Source organism: Doryrhamphus excisus, linkage group LG2 (assembly GCF_037039965.1).
Source record: "Doryrhamphus excisus strain RoL-2023G ecotype Guam linkage group LG2, RoL_Dexc_Guam_v1.1, whole genome shotgun sequence".
NCBI classification, from domain to species: Eukaryota; Metazoa; Chordata; class Actinopteri; order Syngnathiformes; family Syngnathidae; genus Doryrhamphus; species Doryrhamphus excisus.
The window spans coordinates 19,933,838-19,957,323 of NC_136358.1; the positions used below are offsets into that span (position 1 = coordinate 19,933,838).

Genomic DNA, 23,486 nt, shown 5'->3' on the forward strand with positions numbered 1-23,486 from the left:
TTACTCTTATTTTATCTGTAAAAATGTCATACAATCTCCTATTTTAAATTCAATGTTAAATATTTTTACTGAATAAAACGTACATGAATGGTGGATGTGCAGTGGCGGAGCTAAATGGTGGCCATGGCCACCCAAGTGGCCACCATTGCACCTCTACGTGAGAAAGAGTCTCACCTTGGCCACCCAATTAAATATTTTGTGTGACAGATTCAATCAGTGGTTTTCAAACTGCGGGGCAGAATAGAAAATAGGCGCACAGACGAGCAAGAAGAACCAAAAACAGGAAATGTTTATTCCTCGGTAAGATTTGCCGCACATTTGTGGTTGTGGAAAAGCAAGGCCGTGAGCTCTGCTGCGAGCTGAGGTAGCACAAACGCAATCCGACCAATCAACCAATCGACAGCGTGGATTTGCTACATGGCGTCACATGACAGTGGAATATTGCTAACATGTCAGGGAAGGTTCTACTTCCTGCAGTAGGCCACGGCGCCGTAGGCCACGACGCCGACCACCGCCACCAAAGCCGCGCCCCCGCACAGCAGCACTGGGAGCTCGGTGTTGGGACCGGCGGACCCTTTCGCAGGGTGTCCCCCTTCCTCGGAGAGGGGCTTCTCATGGGTGAGTTCCAGCCCCTCGGCAGGAGGCTCCGCCGGGGGAAGGGTGGATGAGGGAGGAAGGAGCCCCGGTGCGGTGTAAGGAAGCTCCTCGGCAGCGGTCGGAGTGGAGGTGGCGGAAGGGGGTTCAAGCCGGAGGACAGGCAGGGGTGGCAGCGCCATGGGGGGCACCACCTGCATGATCTCCGCTGCCGCTTCCTGCTCCGTGTGAGCTTCCTCAGCCGGCTGCGGGAGCTCCTGGCGTTCCGACTCGCCACCCAAGACGCTCAGCACACTGGTCTGAAGCTCCTCCTCCTCCTCCTCATCCTCTGACCTCCCTCCCCTCTCCTCTCCGGCCGCCTCCTCCAGCATCTCCGCCTCCTCCCGCTCCAGGTGCACCATGTCGGAGTTGGAGGAGTGGTTCTCCTCCCCGGCCAGGACCGCCCCGTCGCTGCTGTCCAGGCTCTTGGTGTCCTCGGGGTCCACGTCCCCCATGGTGGACCAGGACTCTGCCAGCAGGCTCTCGCTCTGCCAGGGTCCAGGACTCTCTGTGTGGGCCAGAGGCTGTGCAGCAGGGCTGGAGCTGAGGGAGGTGGGCTCACCATCACCTGGGACCCCCCCGCTGGACTCGACTGGGGCTTTGCCCTCCAGGGTGAAGGCTGGCTTCCGTTTGGGGGACATAACAGAGGTTATTTATGTATGTATATATATATATGTGTGTATATGTATATATATATATATATATATATATGTGTGTGTGTGTATATGTGTGTATATATATTTATTTTAATATACATATTTTATATACATATATACATTTATTTTATATACATATATTATATATATAAATATATTTATTTATTTATGTGTATTTATGTATGAGTAATCATGTGTATAAAAAATTATTTTTATTTTTATTTTAATTTTTATTTTAATTTTTATTTTTATTTTTATTTTTATTTTTATTTTTATTTTTATTTTTATTTTTATTTTTATTTTTATTTTTATTTTTATTTTTATTTTTATTTTTATTTTTATTTTTAAAAAAGCTAGCGAGCCGCTGTGGTATGGTGAGGTGTCGCTACACCAGTAAGGTAGTTCTTTGGCGTAACAACGTCCATAACAATAATAATAACAATGTGCTTTATTTGCAGCTGACCGGATGGACATGGAGCCTTGCTGGAGCTTCCTGGAGGTTTTTATTCAGAAGACTTTTAGGTATGTCCCATTATGTGCATTCTTAGCTGCCTTTATTTATCTCTTTGTATACCTTTACAACACACAGAATAGCGAAAGACGAATGTTCATGTCTCACAAATCCCACTCTGGCATTTTACTTCATGAACTGACTTTCCAAAGGTGAGTTTGTTAGACGGATCAGATCAGACTTTGCTTAAGTTGAGCTCAAGTCCATTTTGAAGACAGCAGGTGAACTTATATTTTGCTACTTGAATGGACTAAAAATGATTGACAGTGTGGGATTATTTTAAGACATCCTCATTCCACCGTGCGTGCGTAAAACGCGTCACGCCAAGGTGACCCCGGTCTGTGCGGACTGCGGAAAGTATTCACCACCCGGCCTGGAATAGACGTCAACACGTGCCACAATATATAAGAAAAGAAGACATAGAAAACGTATTAAACACATTCTAAATACGCTTTTGAAAATTATCAGAGCCATTTAGAAATAAAATAACAACCCTATAATCACATCTACATACATATTCATTCAGAATAAGAAATAATAATTCATAAAGTATAGACTCTCACGTGTTGGCATTGGGAGACTTCCTGTTTACGAGCAGTACTTCCTACTGTGGCGTCATGTCATCAATGTAATATGACTGAATAGTGTAGAATACTACATATGGCAACAAATTTGAATGCATTACACTTGTATATTCAGTTATACTTCATTTTGACATGTATGTGCTTAGAAATGCTTCATTTAGACGGAAAAAAATTGCTTAATTGGGCATATTTTTGTACTAATAATAAGCCATATTCAACCATGGAACAGTGATGAGTTATTCATTAATTCATATATTTGAGGGGGAAATGTGATAGAGTGAACTGAACTGATGTTTACTGATAAGAATTTTTGCCCAATTGTTAAGAATTGGCAGTTTGATGGGCGGGGCTTGAAGAGTGGGAGGGCTCTGGAGCTGAATATAATCATTTTTATTGCAAATGCTGAGCAGAAATCAGAGGAACTGTGTGTCAAAAGTACAAAAGTAAGCATTTTGATGGGCTCGTAGATTTTGGGCATTGACCGGTGGTCCCGGCATGTATACCCCCCCCCCCCCAAAAAAAAAGAATCTAATCATTTTATTGCAAATGGTGAGCAGAAATCAGAGGAGCTGTGTGTCAAAAGTACAAAAGTAAGCATTTTTATAGGCTCTTGGATTTAGGGCATTGGCCGGTGGTCCCGGCATGTAACCAATCCCCCCCCCCCCAAAAAAAACTGAATCTAATCATTTTTATTGCAAATGGTGAGCAGAAATCAGATGAGCTGTGCGTCAAAAGTCCAAAAGTAAGCATTTTGATGGGCTCGTGGATTTTGGGCATTGGCCGGTGGTCCCGGCATGTAACACCCCCCCCCCCCCCCAAAAAAAAACGGAATCTAATCATTTTTATTGCAAATGGTGAGCAGAAATCCGAGGGACTGTGTGTCAAAAGTACAAAAGTAAGCATTTTGATGGGCTCATGGATTTTGGGCATTGGCCGGTGGTCCCGGCATGTATACCCCCCCCCCCGCCAAAAAAACTTAATCTAATCATCTTTATTGCAAATGGTGAGCAGAAATCAGAGGAACTGTGTGTCAAAAGTACAAAAGTAAGCAATTTTATGGGCTCGTGGATTTTGGGCATTGGCCGGTGGTCCCGGCATGTAACCAATCCCCCCCCGCCCCCAAAAAAAAGAATCAAATAATTTTTATTGCAAATGGTGTGCAGAAATCAGAGGAACTGTGTGTCAAAAGTACAAAAGTAAACATTTTGATGGGCTCATGGATTTTGGCCATTGGCCAGTGGTCCCAACATGACCCCCCCCCATAAAAAACAACAAAAAAACAGGAACCTACTATAATTCTGACCAAACGTTGCAGTCAGTCATGTTTTGGGCGTCCAGCTGGGTGACGTGCGTCCTAATCCCTCAACACGCACTCCATCTTTGTGATCCTCCTTAACTTACTGGCCTACTTGGGAAAATTGGATTCCCATTGATCCCATCCCAACCTTTGATGAAAGCTACGTGATCATTCAGCTCCATGCAAAAAAAAAAAAACAAAAAAAAAAACAAGAAAGAAAAGCAAGCTGACCTTTTATTTTTGGCCAACCAAACATGCTCGCTAGCTTCTGCCCTTCACGAAACTGGAATGACCCACAGTGACCTTTTTTTTTCCAGCGCCATGTTTACAAACCGAACTTCTTTGAAGCAGCCAACAAATCCAATCCCATTTTTCCAATCCCAAAACGGTTGCTTACTTTGGTTTGCTTTGAAGATTTTAACTTTCTTGTAAAAGTGAGAAGAAAGGAGAAGATTTAGCATACCTGCGGTGCTCTTGGTGCCGGTGGGACTGGACTGAGCTGCTTGGAGATCAGATTGGGAAGTGAATTACGACACAAAGTCAGTCAAAGCAAGCGACAGGCAGACATGCATGCTGGATCCAGAGCTGGAATAACACAATGGACGAGCTGCTCTCTCTCTCTCTCTCTCTCTCTCTCTCTCTATCTCTCTCTATCTCTGTCCTGTCTGTGGCGCTCCACCTCCCAGATCCATGACATAACACTTGGCACTGGCCGGTGGTGACTTTGCAGGTGGCGTGGGGGCAGGGCTGGGGGGGTAACACATAAAGTTTGAAGTCCTAAACCGGACTTTAACCCGAGTATCTGCAGCAGAGGTCAGTGTGAGAGTTCCTCAACAGTCCTTATATTGTATATGGAAAACATATTTAGTGGGGTAAATATTGGTATTCATTTTCTTTTGTTTTTTCATGTTTTTTTGGGGGGGGGCGTTCTTTTATGTTTTATTTGATTTGGTGATTTTGTTACAAATTTGAAACAAATGGGAGCATTGCGACTTTTCACCTATGTTGTCTCATATGATGGTGTCGATGCTCAATTTTTCACAAAAATCTAATTGCATTTTTATGACTGTATATATTGAACTGAACGCTAGGGCCTTCAAAATTATATATTTTTAATATTTAGCAACAGAATTTAAATGTCAGTCTCCACTTCTGTTTCAAATTCAACGAGGCAGCCTTCTCCTTTTGTCATCTTGAAAATGTATTTCATTATTTTTATGGGTGCATTTTAATCATAATAAATATACAACTATATATATTTATATTTATATATTATATTTAATCATAATAAATATACAACTACATATGTAAAGACAAAAATATACTGTATACATGTATATTTATTACAACTATATATATATCATAATATTTTAAAATATTTAATAATATTAATCTACATATAATATACCGAATATTTATTTAGAATTATAAATTTATTTATAATATAATTTTAATTTATTATATATTTATATTCATTAAAATGTATTACATATCATAAAAAATATACAACTATGTATAAATATAACTATATATATATATTATATAATTATATAACTATGTATATATAGTTGTATATTCATTACAACTATATATATAAAACGTAGATTTATTATGATTAAAATTTGTACGTGATATATATATATGTGTGAAAAAGTGTTTCATTATTTTTATGTACAAATTTATTTATAATATATTTTATATATAATATATTATACATATTTAGTTGTATATTTACAGTATATTTTTGTCTTTATAAACTAGAAATAACCACTTGACTTCCGCTTCCTTTTTGCACCTGATAGGCTGCGGAGCCGGAAGTAAATAGCACGTGACCACAAACATCAGCTGACCTTCCGTGTAGACGTCTTCCCTCGTCACGACTGCGGGGATTAACTCATTCATTATTCTCTTCGCATTTTTAGGGTAAATGTGACCGTTTAAAGTCTATTTAGTCCATAGTAATGCATTGTATGTATATTGTATGTTTAATGTGATTGTAATAACACTGATGTGGATGTTGTTTCCATGGCAGGCCCCCAGCTAGCTAGCAGCAGCAGCGACCATGGCGCTCAGCGATGCCGACGTTCAGAAGCAGGTAATGAAGGCTTTTTAAATGAACGATTTACCTCTTAGTTACACGTTTTAAGACATTTTCCTGTCATGCCGTCTATTCTTGCTATTTCTCGTGCTAGCAACGGCTAGCATCCTGCTGGATGACATTGCCCCAAGCTACAGGACGGCAGGATAACCATGAAATAAACGAGAGTTCCATTATAGTGGATGGAATGTTCTAGGTTTTGTTATTTTGGTTTAGAAATATGTTGTTGGTTTAGAAATATGTTGTTGGTTGTGGTTAAGTCATCTGCGCTAGTGGTCACATGACATATGTCACATGCCCGGCTCTTAAGAGGAACTGCTGTGGATTCTGCGTGGAATAAAAGCATACTTTAGCAATAGTGGTCTGAAAGACCATAACTGACAAATAAATGTCTCAAAGTTAACCTTGGTAATAAATTGAGCGCATGCACAATTTGAGTGCTTATGATGGGCGACACATCCACTCATAGCTAACGTTAGCAGCTAAACTTTGCCAAATAGCTATTATTGACAGCATAACCTTTTGTGTGTGAGTGCTACGTGGGGGCGTTCCTTGCGATGTCACCTTGTCCGTTCCACCGCGAGAAAGACGGCACTTGGTGTTTTGCCGTCATATTTCTAATGGCATGAACCTTCTTTGCCCGCAGATCAAGCACATGATGGCCTTCATCGAGCAGGAGGCCAACGAGAAGGCCGAGGAGATTGACGCCAAGGTATGCAATACGGTGCAGTTTTATCATAACACTCAATCGGCGTACATTAGAGGTGTTTTATTACATTCTAAAAATACAATTTAAGAAGGAAACAAACAAATGAAAAAATAATAAAGTCAAAATATTATGGGAATAAGTCCTGATTACAAGAGGAACATTTGTTCACTTCATGCCTTTCTAATATAATTTTAGTTTTTTAATTTTTTTAAATTTAATTTAAATAAAAATGTAATCTATTTAATTTAATTTTTATGTAATTATTATTATTAATTATGATTTAATTTAATTTTATTATTTATTTAAAGAAGAAAATTTAAATACTTTTAAATTTAAAAATGGAATAAACTGGTATAACTTTTCAAAATGAACTCTTAATATAGTAAAGAATATTATAATCTAAAAAATTAATTCTGTATATATTTTTAAAAGTAATTCTAGTATCAAAAATATGTGATTTTAAAAAAGTAATATGAGAAACAAAACAGGCATTGACATTTTTGCAAAATTAGTTGGGGGGAAAAGGGCATTTATTATAATTATAATTTATTATTATTAATTTATTAATAATATATATTCATATATTATTATGATCTACTATGGGAATAAAGTCCAAATATAACAGGAATAATTTCATAATATTACAAAACAAAATTGTAAAGGTTATTTAAGAAGAAAGTGAACATATTTGACAATACGGTAAAAGAGCAACCTGATGTAGTAACGATACTGGATTTGGCTTTACCAAATATCAAAGTTGCATCCTTTCATTTTTCTACATATCGCTAAAAAAAGGTTTGAACACCCCCGGCATACAGCGTTGTTGAATTGGTTAATAGCTGGCTGGCAAACACAAATACACCCACTATCATGGCAAGGTATCAGCACATCCAAATGATTGGATCGATCCATTAAGTGATTGGGTGAGCGTACTTAATGATAGACTTTTCCACACTGGCCACTAGGGGCGCTAAAGCACATTTAAAATACGTGTAAAATATCATTACAGCTCTTGGTAATGTAACACTATGTGGAAAAAACAATGAGTGTGTGCCGCCCCTCCCCCTGCAGGCAGAGGAGGAGTTCAACATCGAGAAGGGCCGCCTGGTGCAAACGCAGCGTCTGAAGATAATGGAGTACTACGAGAAGAAAGAGAAGCAGATCGAGCAGCAGAAGAAAATGTGAGTCACCTCCCGACATGGCAGGTCCTCGTCCGTGTGGCGTCCCGACGCACAAAACGACGTCTCCGTAAACACGCACCGTGTTTGTTTTTTGTCCGCTTCGCAGCCAAATGTCCAACCTGATGAACCAGGCGCGTCTGAAGGTCCTGAAGGCCCGTGACGATATGATCTCGGCAAGTCACGCTTCTCTTCACCGAGGTGGATTTTCTTAAATATCAGGTTTTTTAATCCCAAATGCCGCCTCGTGCCCGCAGGACATGCTGAACGAGGCTCGTCAACGGCTCGCTAACGTGGCACGAGACCCTTCCAAGTATTCCGCTCTCATCGACGGCTTGATTCTGCAGGTTAGCACACCTTCATTGGGCAGCATTTAACTCGTTAGCACCAGCTTCTAAGCTTCTAAGCTGCTGTTCCCATCCAGGGTTTGTATCAGCTGCTGGAGACCAAAGTGAGCATTCGATGTCGCAAACAAGACGTGCAGATGGTGCAGGTGAGTCCAAACGTGACCCCACCCCCCGGGCATCACATCCACGTCACGCCTCTCGTCTTCCCAGGCATCCATCCAGAGGAACATTCCCATCTACAAAGCGGCGGTGAAGAACACCCTGGAGGTCCGCATCGACCAGGACAACTTCCTGTCTCCCGACATGTAAGAAGTTACAAACCGCCACGTTTGACGGCTTTAAAACCAAACGCAAACCGACCCACCCTTTTACGTCTCGCAGCTCCGGAGGTATCGAGCTCTACAACGGGGACGGCAAGATCAAAGTGTCCAACACCTTGGAGAGCAGACTGGACCTCATGGCTCAGCAGGTACCCGCTAGAAGACCAGCTGTTGCTTCACTATTGACACATTCTAAAAATAGAATTTGAAAAAAAACAAATTAATATTAGGGCAGTATTGTCATTATTACATTACCAGGAAAAGAATGAAGTAGTAATATTGCAAGGAAAAAACTATAGTATTTAACTATTCAGATAAAAAGTAATTAATATTAATTCATTCATTTTCTACCGCTTATCCTCACAAGGGTCGCGGGGGTTGCTGGAGCCTATCCCAGCTGTCTTCGGGCGGGAGGCTGGGTACAGCCAATCACCAGCCAATCACAGGGCACATATACACAAACAACCATTCACACTCATTCATACCTATGGACAATTTGGCCGTTCGTGCACCAATTCGCCGTGCAGCCGAGCACTAATTTTATGAAAATAACATTTAAATATTAGGGCAGGTTTGTCTATATGTGCCCTGTGATTGGCTGGCCACCAGTCCAGGGTGTACCCCGCCTCTCGCCTGAAGACAGCTGGGATAGGCTCCAGCACCCCTGTGACCCTTGTGAGGATAAGCGGTAGAAAATGAATGAATGAATGAATGAATATTAGGGCAGTATTGTCACAACATTACCAGGAAAAGAATAAAGTAGTAATATTGTAGTAATATCGCGACAGCGAGGCACACAGCACATTTTAACAAGACAGGCACATTTTTTTTTTTGAAATAGCAACATTGGACGTGATGACATTTATTTACAAAAATGCAGCGGGGAAGCCAGTGTGTTTGCTTTTCACAGGAATTTATAATATAATTTTTATAATTTAACTTTATGATATATTAATTTTTTTACATTGGTGGCACTCGGACAATTTTTAATCACATAAACACGTCATAAGTTGCATTTACTGCACATTTTGTGCAGTTTTTATTTTCATTTCCATCTTTTTGCCCCCCCCCCACTCCAGTTCTGGTCAAATACTGTAAGTCATCCTACTGTATGTGTCTTGTGAACGTGTTTGCAGATGATGCCTGACATCCGAGTGGCTCTTTTCGGCGCCAACCCAAACCGCAAGTTCATGGACTGAGAAACCCCCCCCCCCAAGGCAAAAAAAGGCAAAAAAAACCCAAATGGGGTATTGTGGTGGTTATTATCGTGTGACGTGCTGCTGTATTTCTTTGTGCATGAAGGACGGACGCTAGCAGCGCCGCCATCGCCACTCATCATTACCCGTGATCCTCGCTGCTGCTAACAGACAACAGCGATGATTCTTGTTTAGTTTACCGCGGGATGGGGGGGGTACATGCTGGATTTTTGCTAAGTTTCCGTGGCTTTTTCCGAGTTATCCTCCAAACAAAAGAGTTAATTTATTAGAGAGTCGTAGATATGAGCGTTCCTGACTAAATTATTTCTTGTGGGTTTTTTTGTCCGTTTGTATTATTGTCTCGAACCTGGTGTAAATGTACAACATAATAAAATGATTGAATCATGAGTAGTACGCAGCAGTGTCCTCACAATAGGGTCACACACACACACATGCCGTGTTTGTCCCTTCATGCTCTGTTCATTGGTTAATCACATGCTATTTGTCAGACAATTATGCAGCCGCTTCGACTATTTTGCTGACTTGCGAGGCTCAGACAAGAGCAGTCTTTGGGGAGACGACAACGACGACGACGCTGCTACTGCTTGTGAGTACTTTTACATTTACTGCACTAGTTTTACTCTTAAAACGAGCACACTACTGCAAGTACTGTTGTTTCTAGTCCAATCCCATACACTGCATTGTATTGGCTGCTAAAAAAAACCCAATGTTTTTATACTTTAAAAAAGGCTGTTTGTTTGCATCTGCCTTGACATGAATTATTGTTTGTATTTGTAGTGTACAACTAACAATAGTACTGCAGTTTACATTTGTGTTTTTTCACAAATTAATACGCAGCCGCTGTTTCGCAGGTGAATATAGCCCATTCATTTTGTTTAAATATACATATTTAAGAATTCATTTTTGACTTCTGTATTTTTAAACAAAAAATGGCTCAATGAACTAAAACATAAAACCTCAAGGTAGATGACAAATTCAACTTGTGGCCACTAGGTGGCAGCAATGACGATTTAATGATTTCACAATGTTAATATCATAATAGGACTGCACGGTGGTCGAGTGGTTAGCGTGCAGACCTCACAGCTAGGAGACTCGGGTTCAATTCCACGGCCTCGGCCATCTGTGTGGAGTTTGCATGTTCTGCGTGCATGCGTGGATTTTCTCAGGGTACTCCGGTTTCCTCCCACATTCCAAAAAAACATGCTAGGTTAATTAGCCACTCCAAATTGTCCACGGGTATGAATGTGAGTGTGAATGGTTGTTTGGCTATATGTGCCCTGTGATTGGCTGGCCACCAGTCCAGGGTGTACCCCGCCTCTCGCCCGAAGACAGCTGGGATAGGCTCCAGCACCCCCGCGACCCTCGTGAGAAAAAGCGGTAGAAAATGAATGAATGAATGAGTTCTCTTATTTTGTGTGGAAGTGGTAACTTTTTGGCTTCTTATTTTGTCTTTCTCCACCCTCGGCCATCTCTGTGTGGAGTTTGCATGTTCTCCCCGTGCATGCGTGGGTTTTCTCCGGGTACTCCGGTTTCCTCCCACATTCCAAAAACATGCTAGGTTAATTAGCCACTCCAAATTGTCCATAGGTATGAATGTGACTGTGAATGGTTGTTTGTCTATATGTGCCCTGTGATTGGCTGGCCACCAGTCCAGGGTGTACCCCGCCTCTTGCTCGAAGACAGCTGGGATAGGCTCCAGCACCCCCCGCGACCCTCATGAGGAAAAGCAGTAGAAAATGAATGAATGAATGAATATCATCATAACACCGGCTAGTGTTGTGGCCATAACTCACAACAAGTCCGCCTCCACTAAGGACCCCCTAGGAGGAACACATTTGCTGTGACACACATGAGCACTTTTTTATTTTTACGTCTTAAAAAGCTTATTTTCTCTAATTATGTGTAATATATTATATAAAGATGACTATAGGGGTGCTAGTTTATGGCTAGGTGACTCTAATAATGTTAAAAAGTGTGTTTAGGAGTTTTTAAACATGTTTTCTATGCCGTAACTGGGAAAATATTGTTAAGAGGACAACAGCGCACCCTGGTGGTATCGATGGCCATGGCCCCGTCGCTCCCCCAAGCAGTGACCCTCCTGTCGTTCTGGACGGTGGTTGTCGGGATGCCAGACCCGACCAAGCGGGACCAGCTGATGCGCCAGGAGGCCTCCAGGCAGACCGGCGGCGAGGTGGTGCTCAACCCGGCCGAGCAAAAACTGGATGCTAAGCTTTGCCAAATGAAGGAGCGAGAAATGTGGGCCGACCCTTTCCCACCTGCTCTCCACTTCTTCAAGGCTAAGCCTCTCATCCAGAGAAGCTCCGTTTTCAAGTTGCTGCGGGACATGCCCAAAGGTGAGCAGTCACGGCCATGTTGTTGTGGACCTTCTTGTGTGATGTTCTTTTGGAACCGTGTGCAAAAACACACTTTGTGCTAACTTATTTTTGAGCATTCATACTAAATATCGTGCATCAAAGTGAACATGATGTTCTTCATGATGTTCTTCTGCACCAAAACATCTGAGTAAAAGGTTCTGAGAAAGAAGAATTCCCGCTCATGCTAATTCCCACTCATGCTAATTCCCACTCATGCTAATGTGTTGCTCAGGCGGCGCCCTCCACCTCCACAGCTCCTCCATGGTGAGCGTGGAGTGGCTCGTGAAGAACGTGACATACCGTCCAAACTGCTACGTCTGCTTCACGTGGGACAACTCTGTCCGCTTCGTCTTCTCCCAGCGACAACCTTTCCCGCGCTGGGACTGCTTCTACTGGCAGCTGCTGCACACCCTGAGGGCCAAGAACAGAGACCCGACGGGCTTCGACGCCAGGTAGGAGGAGAAACGTCCACCTTCTTCTTCTTCTTCTTGGAGGCACACCTCATGGATGTTCGGTCTGCAGCTTGATGCAGCACCTGACGTTGGTCACGGAAGACCCGGACGGCGAGTACCCGAACCAGGACGCCGTGTGGGAGAAGTTTGAGAAGGCCTTCATAGCCACTGCAGGCCTGGTGAGCCACGCCCCCGTACTGAGGGACTACATCTATCAAGGCCTTCAGGAGCTCCACCAGGACAACATCATGTATCTGGAGCTGCGCAGTGGTCTTTCCAGGGTTTGTGTGTCCTCCTCCTGCATCTCCCGTGGTGGGTCATCTGCTCCAAGCCTTTATTTTCTTTTGTCTTGTCAGGCGTATGAGCTGGATGGAACCATTCATGACAAGATGTGGACGCTGAGGACTTTTCAGGAAGTCACAAAGGAATTTGTCAAAGATCATCCGGACTTCCTCGGTGCTCGCCTCATCCTAGCCGTGCACAGGTACCTCACCAAGTATTTAGTCCACAACACCTTTGCTCTTTATTTCTCCTTTACGGCAGGACATTTTGCAGACTTGAGACCTGACTCTACCTGTCTTGTCTTGATTCGAGACCTGACTCGACATGTCTTGTCTGACTTAAGATATGCCTTTATTCGTCCCCCAGTGGGGAAATTTGCAGACTTTTGCTGACTTGAGACCCGATTCTACCTGTCTTGTCTTGTCTCGTCTTGACTTGAGGCCTGACTCAATTGGTCTTGTCTCATCTTGACACCTGACGCATTCGGTCTTGTCCTGACTTGACTTGAGACCTGACTCAATCAGTCTTGCCTTGTCTTGTCTTGAGACCGGACTCAACACGTCTTGTCTTGTCTTGAGACCTGACTCAACATCTCTTGTCTTGTCTTGAGACCTGACTCAACATGTCTTGTCTTGAGACCTGACTCAACATGTCTTGTCTTGAGACCTGACTCAACATGTCTTGTCTTGTCTTGAGACCTGACTCAACATGTCTTGTCTTGTCTTGAGACCTGACTCAACATGTCTTGTCTTGAGACCTGACTCAACATGTCTTGTCTTGAGACCTGACTCAACATGTCTTGTCTTGTCTTGAGACCTGACTCAACATGTCTTGTCTTGAGACCTGACTCAACATGTCTTGACTTGAGACCGGACTCAACATGTCTTGTCTTGACTTGAGACCGGACTCAACATGTCTTGTCTTGACTTGAGACCTGACTCAACATGTCTTGTCTTGACTTGAGACCTGACTCAACATGTCTTGTCTTGACTTGAGACCGGACTCAACATGTCTTGTCTTGACTTGAGACCGGACTCAACATGTCTTGTCTTGACTTGAGACCGGACTCAATATGTCTTGTCTTGACTTGACTTGAGACCGGACTCAATATGTCTTGTCTTGACTTGACTTGAGACCGGACTCAATATGTCTTGTCTTGACTTGACTTGAGACCGGACTCAATATGTCTTGTCTTGACTTGACTTGAGACCGGACTCAACATGTCTTGTCTTGACTTGACTTGAGACCGGACTCAACATGTCTTGTCTTGACTTGAGACCGGACTCAACATGTCTTGTCTTGACTTGAGACCGGACTCAACACGTCTTGTCTTGACTTGAGACCGGACTCAACACGTCTTGTCTTGACTTGAGACCGGACTCAACACGTCTTGTCTTGACTTGAGACCGGACTCAACACGTCTTGTCTTGAGACCGGACTCAACACGTCTTGTCTTGAGACCGGACTCAACACGTCTTGTCTTGACTTGAGACCGGACTCAACACGTCTTGTCTTGACTTGAGACCGGACTCAACACGTCTTGTCTTGACTTGAGACCGGACTCAACACGTCTTGTCTTGAGACCTGTCTTGAGAACATGACAGCATGTCATGTTTGTGTCATTTAAAGAGTGACATGAAGAAGCAAGAAATGATGCAAGTTGTATGTCATTCCATCAACACAGCGCCACCACAAATAGATTGTAGTCCTCCAGGAAACGTGGAACATCTTTGTTTTCCAGGGCTTGGAGTTCATCTGAGGTGAAAGCGGCTGTGAAGGAGGCCATTGAGTTGCAGAAGGAGTTCCCTGATGTGGTTGCCGGATTTGACCTGGTAGTAGGAAGTCCTCTACAGAACCCATTTGGGTGGGGGGGGGGGCGTGCAGGTGGCTAACGTTGTGGTGTTGCAGGTGGGCAGGGAGGACAGCGGCAGGCCGCTATGGTACTTCCGGGACGCTCTCTCCCTGCCTGAGCAGCTGGGCGTCACGTTGCCCTACTTCTTTCACGCCGGAGAGACCGGTGCGTGAATCCCGTGAGACGCATTTAACACTTAGCGCCCGTGCTGATGTCGTGTCTCTCCCCGCAGACGAGGAAGGCACCGAGGTGGATCAGAACATCCTGGACGCGCTTCTGTTCAACACCAGACGCATCGGGCACGGATACGCTTTGGCGCACCACCCACTCGCTAAGGAGCTCTCTCGGGAAAGGAACGTAGCGGTGGAACTGTGCCCCATCTCAAACCAGGTCTAATAAAGTACCGCACAGCAGACGCTCGTGTTGGATCACATTAATCCGAGCGGCTTTGTCTAACAGGTTCTGAAACTGGTCTCGGACCTTCGGAACCACCCTGCTGCGGTGCTCATGTCCGAGGGCCACCCGATGGTGATCAGCTCAGACGACCCGTCCATGTTCGGCACCACGGGCCTGGCCTATGACTTCTTTCAAGCCTTTATGGGCATCGGTGGCCTGAAAGCTAACCTGGGCACCCTGAAAGAACTGGCCCTCAACTCCATCAGGTGGCGCTCCATCTGGAGACGTCTGCTTTCGGTTTCGGTTTCAGTTAACACGACCTTCTCTCCGCCTACAGGTACAGCTCGCTGCCGGACCACCTGAAGGACACGGGCCAGGCCTTGTGGCAGAAGAAATGGGACGCCTTCATTTTGGCTCACCTTTGAGAACCAAACATTTTCAAGGCCTCAAGTCGTACTGTCAGTAGGATTATGATGACTTTATGAATAAATTCTTCTAAACATCACCAACCGTGGAGGTTGATGCTAAGCTAACCGGCTAATGAGTTAACCCAAAAAAACAAAAAGTTGTGACGCTTTTGTGTAACAATTGAACAAGTTTATTCATTCATTTTCTACCGCTTATCCTCACGAGGGTCGCGGGGGTGCCTGAGCCTATCCCAGCTGTCTTCGGGCACATACGTATAGTCAAACAACCATTCACACTCACATTCATACCTATGGACAATTTGGAGTGGCCAATTAACCTAGCATGTTTTTGGAATGTGGGAGGAAACTCCACACAGAGATGGCCGAGGGTGGAATTGAACCCTGGTCTTCTAGCTGTGAGGTCTGCGTGCTAACCACACCTCCACCGTGCCGCCTGAACAAGTTTATGGCAAAAGCAAAATGTAACATAACCTATAGGTTAAATGATCTAAATTAAAAATCTTGGCAATCACGCCACACTCGATGGATCTGAAGTTTGTACCTTATCAGCGAGTACTTCGATGCAACGGAGGCATCGTGCATGGCAGCAACCAGCAGAGGGCTGGTTTGGCTCTCATTTTTGGCTCTCAGTCACGCGCCCTTTTTCTTTCCGATGTTACTTTACTCTTAATTTCAGAGAACACAGTATTTGGGTGCATCGCAATTTGTACATGCTTCTGAATTGCGGATTGAATTCTCTTTCCCTTACGATGTTACTTTACTCGAATTTTAAGCGCGATGGATACCACAGTGAGCATCGAAAATGTGTGAGTGAATACTGAGAGAAGAGCGTTCGCACCCACGTTATTTTGGGCGCACCAAAAACGGCGTGCATTTGTGAATGTTCTTACCTGGCGATGTAACTTGACCGTATCTTTAAGATTGATGGATAACGCAGTGAGCACCGAGACGAGCATTCACACCCACACACACGCTATTTGGGCACACCAAATTCTGTACACGCTTCCATGTTGCGTAATGTTCTTGCCTCACGATGCTACGTTACCGTGGTTTTGGATAATTTTGTTGCTCAAGGGAATGTCTCGCTCGTGATCCGTGTGACTCTTCCGGTCCAAAATGTGAGTTGTCTGCACTCGCAAGTTGCTACCTCGCCTCCTTCACTTCCCTCTCTTTGATATAATTCTGTATGTTCCAGATCTGAGCGGTGCAGCGCTGAATGATAAGCTCGTAGTAGCCGGTTTGACCCGTGGCAATCTCCAGGCACCTCTTTGTTTCCCGGTTCTGGATGGAGGTTCCCTGCCGCACACACATGAAGGAGGTCAGTGTATCGCCGAAGCGCAGTTTGCGCACCACTCACCTGTTTGAAGTCCCACAACATGTGGAACTTTTTCTGAGCGGCCATCTTGCATTCGTACAACGCCGGGTAGACGCCCGTGCCGGGATCCACCAGGCAGCGGTTGCTGTTGTACTTGTGGGATTTGATGCCGCCGATGTAGAGCTGTCCGTTGGTGCTGTAGTAGCAGCGCTGCACCGCACAAGGACGATAGTCCACAAATCATATAAAGAAATATAAAGTAGGTGCGGGGGTCTTACCTGGGGGGCGAAGTAATGGCAGGAGTAGAGAATGGGGGTGCTGCCTGGAACTGGACCTTGGTCAATGCAGAGATCCGGCTTCAGTGTGTTTATGAGCTGCCAACAGAAGCAGTACAGCTCAGTGCTTCTTCTTCCAGAAGCAGCTAAGTAATGGTCATGGTTTAATTTCATTTGAACATGCATCAGATTACAATTGAATGCATCCCATAATCAGTTCCCAGTTCCACATGTCCAAAAAGGAGTAGGAAGAAGCAAAGCTTATTAAATCCTACCCCTCCATCTGGTACTTTTACAATCACTAACTGTTACATTTGTTCACTTCCTGCCTTTCTAATATAATTTAATTTTGTATTTATTTAATTAATTTTTTATTAAATTATTATTATTATTAATTATTTTATTTAAAGAAGAAAGTTTAAATACTTTGAAAATTAAAAATAGAATAAACTGGTAACTTTTCAAAATGATCTCTTAATATAGTAAAGAAAAATATAATATAAAAAATTAATTCTGTATATATTTTCATTCTAGTATGTCATTCTAGTATCAAAAATATGAAAAAAAGGGTGTAATATGAGAAACAACAGACATTGACATTTTTGCTAAATTTGTTGGGGGGGGAAGTTATATTTGTTCACTTCCTGCTTTCCTAATATAGTTAAAGTTTTTTAATTTTGTTTATTTAATTTAATTTTAATTTAATTTAATTTATTTTAATTTAATTTATTTTAATTTATGTTATTTTATTATTTAATTATTTTTGTCACATGTTAAAGTACTGAAGTATGACCATTCATAGACATAATGGGTACCATAGTAAGTGTCAATATAGTGATATATATATATATATAGCACATCATGACTAGTTCAAGACTCTTCATCCTTGTAGGATTTCTTATTGATCGATGGAATATTTTCATCATCATTAGGAAGCTTGACTGTGTAATTTGTCTTTTTGCCGGATTTCCAAACTAGATCTGCATTCACATCGAATTTGAACTTGCAGGACAAACGCTATTTGTTGTGTCTTTTACTCGTGGATGTTTTCCAGCGGTTGTGGAACAGGAAATGAGTCATAATCTTGCATGTTGATCGTGCTTCCGAGTCACGCAGCATCACTTAACACAAATTTCATTATGTGTTTATCGGCGGGGTTCATCACGGACTCGAACGTCTCTACTCACCGCTCCGTATGCCACCAGGTCGTTGAGAGGGTCCAACATGGGGTAAACGTTCTCCAGGTACCATTTGAAGGGCTTGCACTTGAGCTGCTCCCTTAGCTTCTTTCTGTCGGAGACATCGCCGATGTCCACGCCGTGATTCTGAATTTGGAGAGACTTTAAAAAAAAAAAAAAAAAAATCTAGTTTTCTTTGAAGCATGACAGCCAACCTCCAGAGGAAGGTTCCATGCGATGTTGACGTTGTGCTTGTACTCGTCCATCCACACTTCGGCCACCCGCAGTGCGTTGCGTTTCATAGTGACGCTCAAGTCGGGCAGATAAGGCTTGGAGGAGCGTTCGATGTGTGCAATTTTGGAACAAGGAATGACTTCCACGCTGCCCCCGCACAACCAGACCTGCAGGATGAAAGGAAGTGCAGATCATGCTGAACAAACTTCATCTAGCAAACAAAAGCTGGGTAAATATCCTGGACTCTCTTACCCGGATACCCAGCTCGACGTTCTCACCACCGTATATCTTCATTCCTCCGTCCAGACTTCCGATCTCTCCAAAGAACTTGCGATCCGCAACAAGTATCCCCATGATGGACGGGCTCCTTTTGGAGCAATAAAACATTGAGATAACATAATCCACTCAGCCCGAAACAGTAGCAACAATAGTTGCATCCAGACGGGAATTTCACTGGGATCAAAACGACGTAACGGACGGGACCACATGACACACCAAACCATCAAGGCTTCCAGTCATATTGAAGAGAAGACAGCAAAATATCAGAAGATTGTTGACTGCGGTGAGTGGCACGGTGGTCGAGTGGTTAGCACGCAGACCTCACAGCTAAGAAACCAGGGTTCAATTCCACCCTCGGCTATCTCTGTGTGGAGTTTGCATGTTCTTCCTGTGCATGCGTGGGTTTTCTCCGGGTACTTCGGTTTCCTCCCACATTCCAAAAACATGCTAGGTTAATTAGCGACTCCAAATTGTCCATAGGTATGAATGTGAGTGTGAATGGTTGTTTGTCTATATGTGCCCTGTGATTGGCTGGCCACCAGTCCAGGGTGTACCCCGCCTGAAGACTGCTGGGATAGGCTCCAGCACCCCCACAACCCTTCTAAGGATAAGCGGTAGAAAATGAATGAATGAATTATGTTTTGTTGTTTTGCAAATTTGAAGTGGTCAGACCGGAGCAGGAGGGGATAGAAAAGAAGAAAACAGAGGGAGGAGTGCATTTTTAGTAAAATGTCTAAACAACGATGCCACAACGATGCTACTCCAGTTTCCTCCCACATTCCAAAAACATGCTAGGTTAATTAGCCACTCCAAATTGTCCATAGGTATGAATGTGAGTGTGAATGGTTGTTTGACTATATATGCCTTGTGATTGGCTGGCCACCAGTCCAGGGTGTACCCCGCCTCACGCCCGAAGACAGCTGGGATAGGCTCCAGCACCCCCGCGACCCTCGTGAGGAAAAACGGTAGATGCATGTTGACCGCGGTGACATCATGCCGTTCAGAATAATCAGATATTATGTTAGCTTGTCGTCAAAGATCACTTCTGGTCACATGATGGTGACCGGTGGTGATGTCATCGCTTTCATTAAGCCGCGCTTTCCTTGTCTCAACGCAAACGACAAGTAGCTTATTACAGATTTTCCCACTCTGGAGGCCATTTTTTAAGGAACCGTTTTAGGACAACCAGGACACCGCATAGATCCCAAGTGTGACTCACTTGCCAGGCTGCGACTCGTCTTTGAGCTGGTACCACTCAGGCCTGAAGGACTCGTACATGCACCACAAGGCCCAGTCAAAGGCATCAGCAGCCGGACCGTAGCGTGTCACCGTCAAGTCATCGAAATTGACTTTATCAAAGACGGGTGTCAGGATGACAGTTCGGTCTTCCTTGATGCGAGCCAGCAACGGTTCTGCCCTGAGTGTGCGCAGAGGACAAGATCTCAGCTCAAGATTTATCACCCACGAGAAGAAATGAATCCAACCATTGCACATGGACTTCAATGTGGGCGTCCAAGATGGCCACCACGTCGCCGGTGGCCACCTTCCATCCTGATAGTCTGGCCTGAGTGAGACCCAGCTGCTCGGTGTGTTGGACTCGCTTGAGAAGGCCCGGACGCTCCTCATGGATGACGTTGATGTATTCATCCAGCTTCTCCTTGAGGTCCTCTGTGGGAGAACGCAGCAGGTGAATATTAGGACCTTATGACCATCTAACCATCCATTGTCTTCAGCTTGGGGGCAACAGCCTAAGCAGGGAAGTCCAGACTTGCTTCCTGCTGCTGGATCCCAAGGCGTTCCCAGGCCAGCTAAAGTGTCCTGGGTCTTCCCCTAGGCGTCCAACTCGGGAGGCATCCAGGAGGTATCCTGACCGGATGCCCAAGCCACCTCAGACAGCTTTTCTCAAAGTGAAGAAGTAGCGATTCCACTCCAAGTTTTTCCCGGATCTGAGGGAGAACCCAACCACCCTCGGGAGAAAACTCATTCCACCGTGAACTTATCTTCTCGGTCACTACCCAAAGCTCATGTCCATTGGTGAGGCCAGGAACGCAGATGGACGGATTCACCACAACAGACTGATGCAGAGTCCGCATGACTGCAGAGGGTGCACCAATCCGCCTGTTCGATGCTTCCCTCACTTGTGAACAGGACCCACTTGGGCCAGGATCTTATCCCCGACCTGGATGTGCCACTCCACCCTTTTCCGAGCAAAAACCTCAGACTCTGAGGTGCTGATTCTCATCTGAGCCCTGAGAGTTGAAGATCTCGGCTCAATGAAACCAGCAGGACCATAGACCCGATCTTGCGGCCTCCAAACTGGATCGCCTTCAACTCCCGGGAAGTTCTGACAAATTCTATCCATGAAAGTAATGAACAAAATCGGTTTCTATGACCACGTTCTACCATAATCTACCGTTGGTGCTGTGGTCGTCCACCAGAACGATGTCTTTCAGGAGTCGAGCGGGGGTCTTGTCGATGATGCTGCGAATGGCGCGTTTGATGACGGACAGAGCTTCGTCAAGGTAGATCAACACCACGCTCACGCTGGGTAGATCATCCGGGTACTTCCTCTCTGCACACCTGAGAAGAACCAAAACATTGTTTTATTCGTGGATGGACGCAGCATTGAACATGGTCTCGTTTGACGGGATGTCAAACTCATCGTCACCTTGCCGGCCTCGTGTCGGGAATCTCCCTGTTGAGCGGAAGCCTGTCGCTGAGGAAGGCGTTGTAGCCGAATCTGCCAAACAAGCTCTCGGCCTCCTTCTGCTCCTCCTCGGACAGATCCTCGCCCCACTTCTTGAACAAGTAGGAGTTGGGGAACAGCTTCCTCACCACCTTCTTCTCAGGTACCTGGTCTTGGACTGGCTTGTTCTGTTCAGCCGGTTCCTTTGAGTCAAGTTTTTCCACCAGGTCGACTGTAATAGAAAATATTTCATCTTTTCATCTTTTAATCATTCTTATCTTTTGCATTGTTTTTCACATGACTGCTTACTGTTTTCTTCATGCTCTGATTCAACCTTGATGGTCCGACTGGCCGCATGGAAAAAAAACATCATTCTTGTATTGCTTTTCATGTGGGCTGCGTTCCAGACTTACCGGCCAGTGTGGGAAAACAAGACCCAGAAAGTCTTCAAAATTCACTTTTCTGAATTCTAGTAGTAACGTGTGGTTACAGGATGATCAGAGGATACTGTGGAACCTTGGTTAGCGTCTTTCATTTTTCCCAGAAGGGACACTCTAACCAAAACGCTAACTGAAACCATTTTTCCCATCTACCGTTTTTTCCTCACGAGGGTCGCGGGGGTGCTGGAGCCTATCCCAGCTGTCTTCAGGCGAGAGGCGACCCCGGACTGGTCGCCAGCCAATCACAGGGCAAACAACCATTCACACTCACATTCATAACTATGGACAATTTGGAGTGGCCAATTAACCTAGCATGTTTTTGGAATGTGGGAGGAAACCGGAGTACCCGGAGAAAACCCACGCATGCACGGGGAGAACATGCAAACTCCACACAGAGATGTCCGAGGGTGGAATCGAACCCTCATCCTCCTAGCTATGAGGTTTGCGCGCTAACCACTCGCCCGCCGTGCCGCCACTTACCAGAATTTTCTGAATTCTAATAGTAACGTGTGGTTACAGGATGATCACAGGATACCGTGGAACCTTGGTTAGCGTCATTCATTTTTTCCAGAAGGGACACTCTAACCAAAAACGCTAACTGAATCCGTTTTTCCCATCAGAAATATTATAATTTTTTAAACGTTTTTTTTTTTTTCCCTCATCATAGAACATTTGGAACAGCTCTCCCTCAGTCCAGGGTGTACCCCGCCTCTCGCCCCAAGTCAGCTGGGATAGGCTCCAGCATACCCCGCGACCCTCGTGAGGAAAAGCAGTAGAAAATGAATGAATGAATGAATGAATGGAACATTTGGAAAAGCTCTCCCTCAGTCCAGGGTGTACCCCACCTCTTGCCCAAAGTCAGCTGGGATAGGCTCCAGCATACCCCCCGCCACCCTAGTGAGGATAAGCGATGTAGGGGATGGATGGATGTTTCCAAGTGAGCTCAGGGGAAGTTACGACACATGCAGGAAAAAGAGGGAGCGCTTGATTTGCTCATTAAAATATCGGTTATCTGAGCTATATATGTATAATATCAGAGTTAGCGGTATGATGTCATAATTCCCTTTTTTTTTTAATCATAATTCGAATTTTAATTGCCCGTTCCCACAAATCGTGTCCGTTGTGGAGAATGCAGTAGTTCTACTTCAACACAAAAATGTGACGATATGAAATATTGCGCAATGTTCTTATCAATTAGTGTTGAGACCATTTTCTAGTTAGGCAATAATAATCCCCCTGAGGGATTTGAACGACTTTATAGAAAGTTGTCCTATTCATACTTGGTAGATGAAAAATAAACTATCATGTGGTCATGTAAACATTGAAGCCGCAACTTAATGTAACAGATACAGTAGCTGTTGAGGTGACAGTAAAACTACATCAGTGCAGTACCAGGAAGTACCCAACGACCCTCAAATGACTACAAAGACTCCTGGTCCAGACCAGAGTACCAAAACCACAAATGTTGCACTCACGTAGCCTGCCCATGTCCGCCTCCATCTTCTCCAGCCTCCTGGACATGCCTTGCCCTCTGGCCGAGTCGTCGGAGTTGACCCTCTGGAGGCTCTGAGAGTGGCTTTGGACCTCGCTGCGAATGGAGCTCAGGTACAGGAGGCACGCCGCCACCAAGATGGACAGCAGTAATCCTCTGAGCCAGCCGGACCTCATTGCGGTGTTTGCGTTTGGACTGGAGGGGGACGGAGAAAGATGTCTTTAGGTTCTTCATGCGGGACCTTCTTGGCTT

The 23,486-nt window shown here is 44.5% G+C and overlaps 4 protein-coding genes across 6 annotated transcripts; 2 read left to right on the forward strand and 2 right to left on the reverse strand.

The window, feature by feature from the left end:
• Positions 1–268: 268 nt before the first annotated feature.
• On the reverse strand, positions 269–4,305 carry LOC131132608 (uncharacterized). 3 transcript variants are annotated; one of them, XM_058078390.2, is made up of 2 exons: positions 4,145–4,305; positions 269–1,252 (listed from the first exon to the last, which is right to left on the reverse strand). In XM_058078390.2, the coding sequence occupies exon 2, from the start codon at positions 1,086–1,088 to the stop codon at positions 465–467; it is 624 nt and encodes a 207-aa protein (XP_057934373.2). In that variant the 5' UTR covers positions 1,089–1,252; positions 4,145–4,305; the 3' UTR covers positions 269–464. The 3 variants fall into 3 exon arrangements, with proteins under 3 accessions (XP_057934373.2, XP_057934372.2, XP_078643765.1); XM_058078389.2 differs by having other exon boundaries at positions 269–1,256; XM_078787639.1 differs by lacking the exon at positions 4,145–4,305 and having other exon boundaries at positions 269–1,311.
• Positions 1,265–9,937, forward strand: atp6v1e1b (ATPase H+ transporting V1 subunit E1b). Its single transcript, XM_058078388.2, has 12 exons — positions 1,265–1,281; positions 1,748–1,811; positions 5,484–5,604; positions 5,714–5,776; positions 6,426–6,491; positions 7,560–7,669; positions 7,776–7,842; positions 7,924–8,013; positions 8,091–8,159; positions 8,224–8,318; positions 8,395–8,482; positions 9,470–9,937. The coding sequence occupies exons 4-12, from the start codon at positions 5,744–5,746 to the stop codon at positions 9,530–9,532; spliced, it is 681 nt and encodes a 226-aa protein (XP_057934371.2). The 5' UTR covers positions 1,265–1,281; positions 1,748–1,811; positions 5,484–5,604; positions 5,714–5,743; the 3' UTR covers positions 9,533–9,937.
• Positions 9,938–10,037: 100 nt separating this feature from the next.
• Positions 10,038–23,271, forward strand: ada2b (adenosine deaminase 2b). The gene is made up of 11 exons (XM_078787633.1): positions 10,038–10,136; positions 11,582–11,904; positions 12,158–12,377; positions 12,448–12,658; positions 12,734–12,861; positions 14,401–14,491; positions 14,568–14,676; positions 14,744–14,901; positions 14,971–15,173; positions 15,245–16,653; positions 23,252–23,271. The coding sequence occupies exons 2-10, from the start codon at positions 11,610–11,612 to the stop codon at positions 15,330–15,332; spliced, it is 1,503 nt and encodes a 500-aa protein (XP_078643759.1). The 5' UTR covers positions 10,038–10,136; positions 11,582–11,609; the 3' UTR covers positions 15,333–16,653; positions 23,252–23,271.
• On the reverse strand, positions 16,464–23,486 carry LOC131132603 (putative polypeptide N-acetylgalactosaminyltransferase 8). Its single transcript, XM_058078383.2, has 11 exons — positions 23,218–23,486; positions 21,285–21,534; positions 21,030–21,196; positions 20,101–20,284; positions 19,836–20,033; positions 18,590–18,704; positions 18,319–18,504; positions 18,113–18,250; positions 16,929–17,024; positions 16,693–16,860; positions 16,464–16,631 (listed from the first exon to the last, which is right to left on the reverse strand). The coding sequence occupies exons 1-11, from the start codon at positions 23,408–23,410 to the stop codon at positions 16,479–16,481; spliced, it is 1,848 nt and encodes a 615-aa protein (XP_057934366.2). The 5' UTR covers positions 23,411–23,486; the 3' UTR covers positions 16,464–16,478.

What these genes read in the sequence shown, in the direction of transcription:
- LOC131132608 (XM_078787639.1), bottom strand. Translation starts at nt 1,274, where the DNA reads ATGTCCCCCAAACGGAAGCCAGCCTTCACCCTGGAGGGCAAAGCCCCA.
- atp6v1e1b (XM_058078388.2), top strand. Translation starts at nt 5,744, where the DNA reads ATGGCGCTCAGCGATGCCGACGTTCAGAAGCAG. An exon ending in CCGAGGAGATTGACGCCAAG is followed by an intron (nt 6,492 to 7,559) that starts GTATGCAATACG and finishes CTCCCCCTGCAG; the next exon opens with GCAGAGGAGGAGTTCAACAT. An exon ending in AACTTCCTGTCTCCCGACAT is followed by an intron (nt 8,319 to 8,394) that starts GTAAGAAGTTAC and finishes TACGTCTCGCAG; the next exon opens with CTCCGGAGGTATCGAGCTCT.
- ada2b (XM_078787633.1), top strand. Translation starts at nt 11,610, where the DNA reads ATGGCCATGGCCCCGTCGCTCCCCCAAGCAGTGACCCTCCTGTCGTTC. An exon ending in CTTTCACGCCGGAGAGACCG is followed by an intron (nt 14,677 to 14,743) that starts GTGCGTGAATCC and finishes CTCTCCCCGCAG; the next exon opens with ACGAGGAAGGCACCGAGGTG. An exon ending in TGTGCCCCATCTCAAACCAG is followed by an intron (nt 14,902 to 14,970) that starts GTCTAATAAAGT and finishes TTTGTCTAACAG; the next exon opens with GTTCTGAAACTGGTCTCGGA.
- LOC131132603 (XM_058078383.2), bottom strand. Translation starts at nt 23,410, where the DNA reads ATGAGGTCCGGCTGGCTCAGAGGATTACTGCTGTCCATCTTGGTGGCG. An exon ending in GCCATTACTTCGCCCCCCAG is followed by an intron (nt 16,861 to 16,928) that starts GTAAGACCCCCG and finishes TGTGCGGTGCAG; the next exon opens with CGCTGCTACTACAGCACCAA. An exon ending in TGTTGTGGGACTTCAAACAG is followed by an intron (nt 16,632 to 16,692) that starts GTGAGTGGTGCG and finishes TGTGTGCGGCAG; the next exon opens with GGAACCTCCATCCAGAACCG.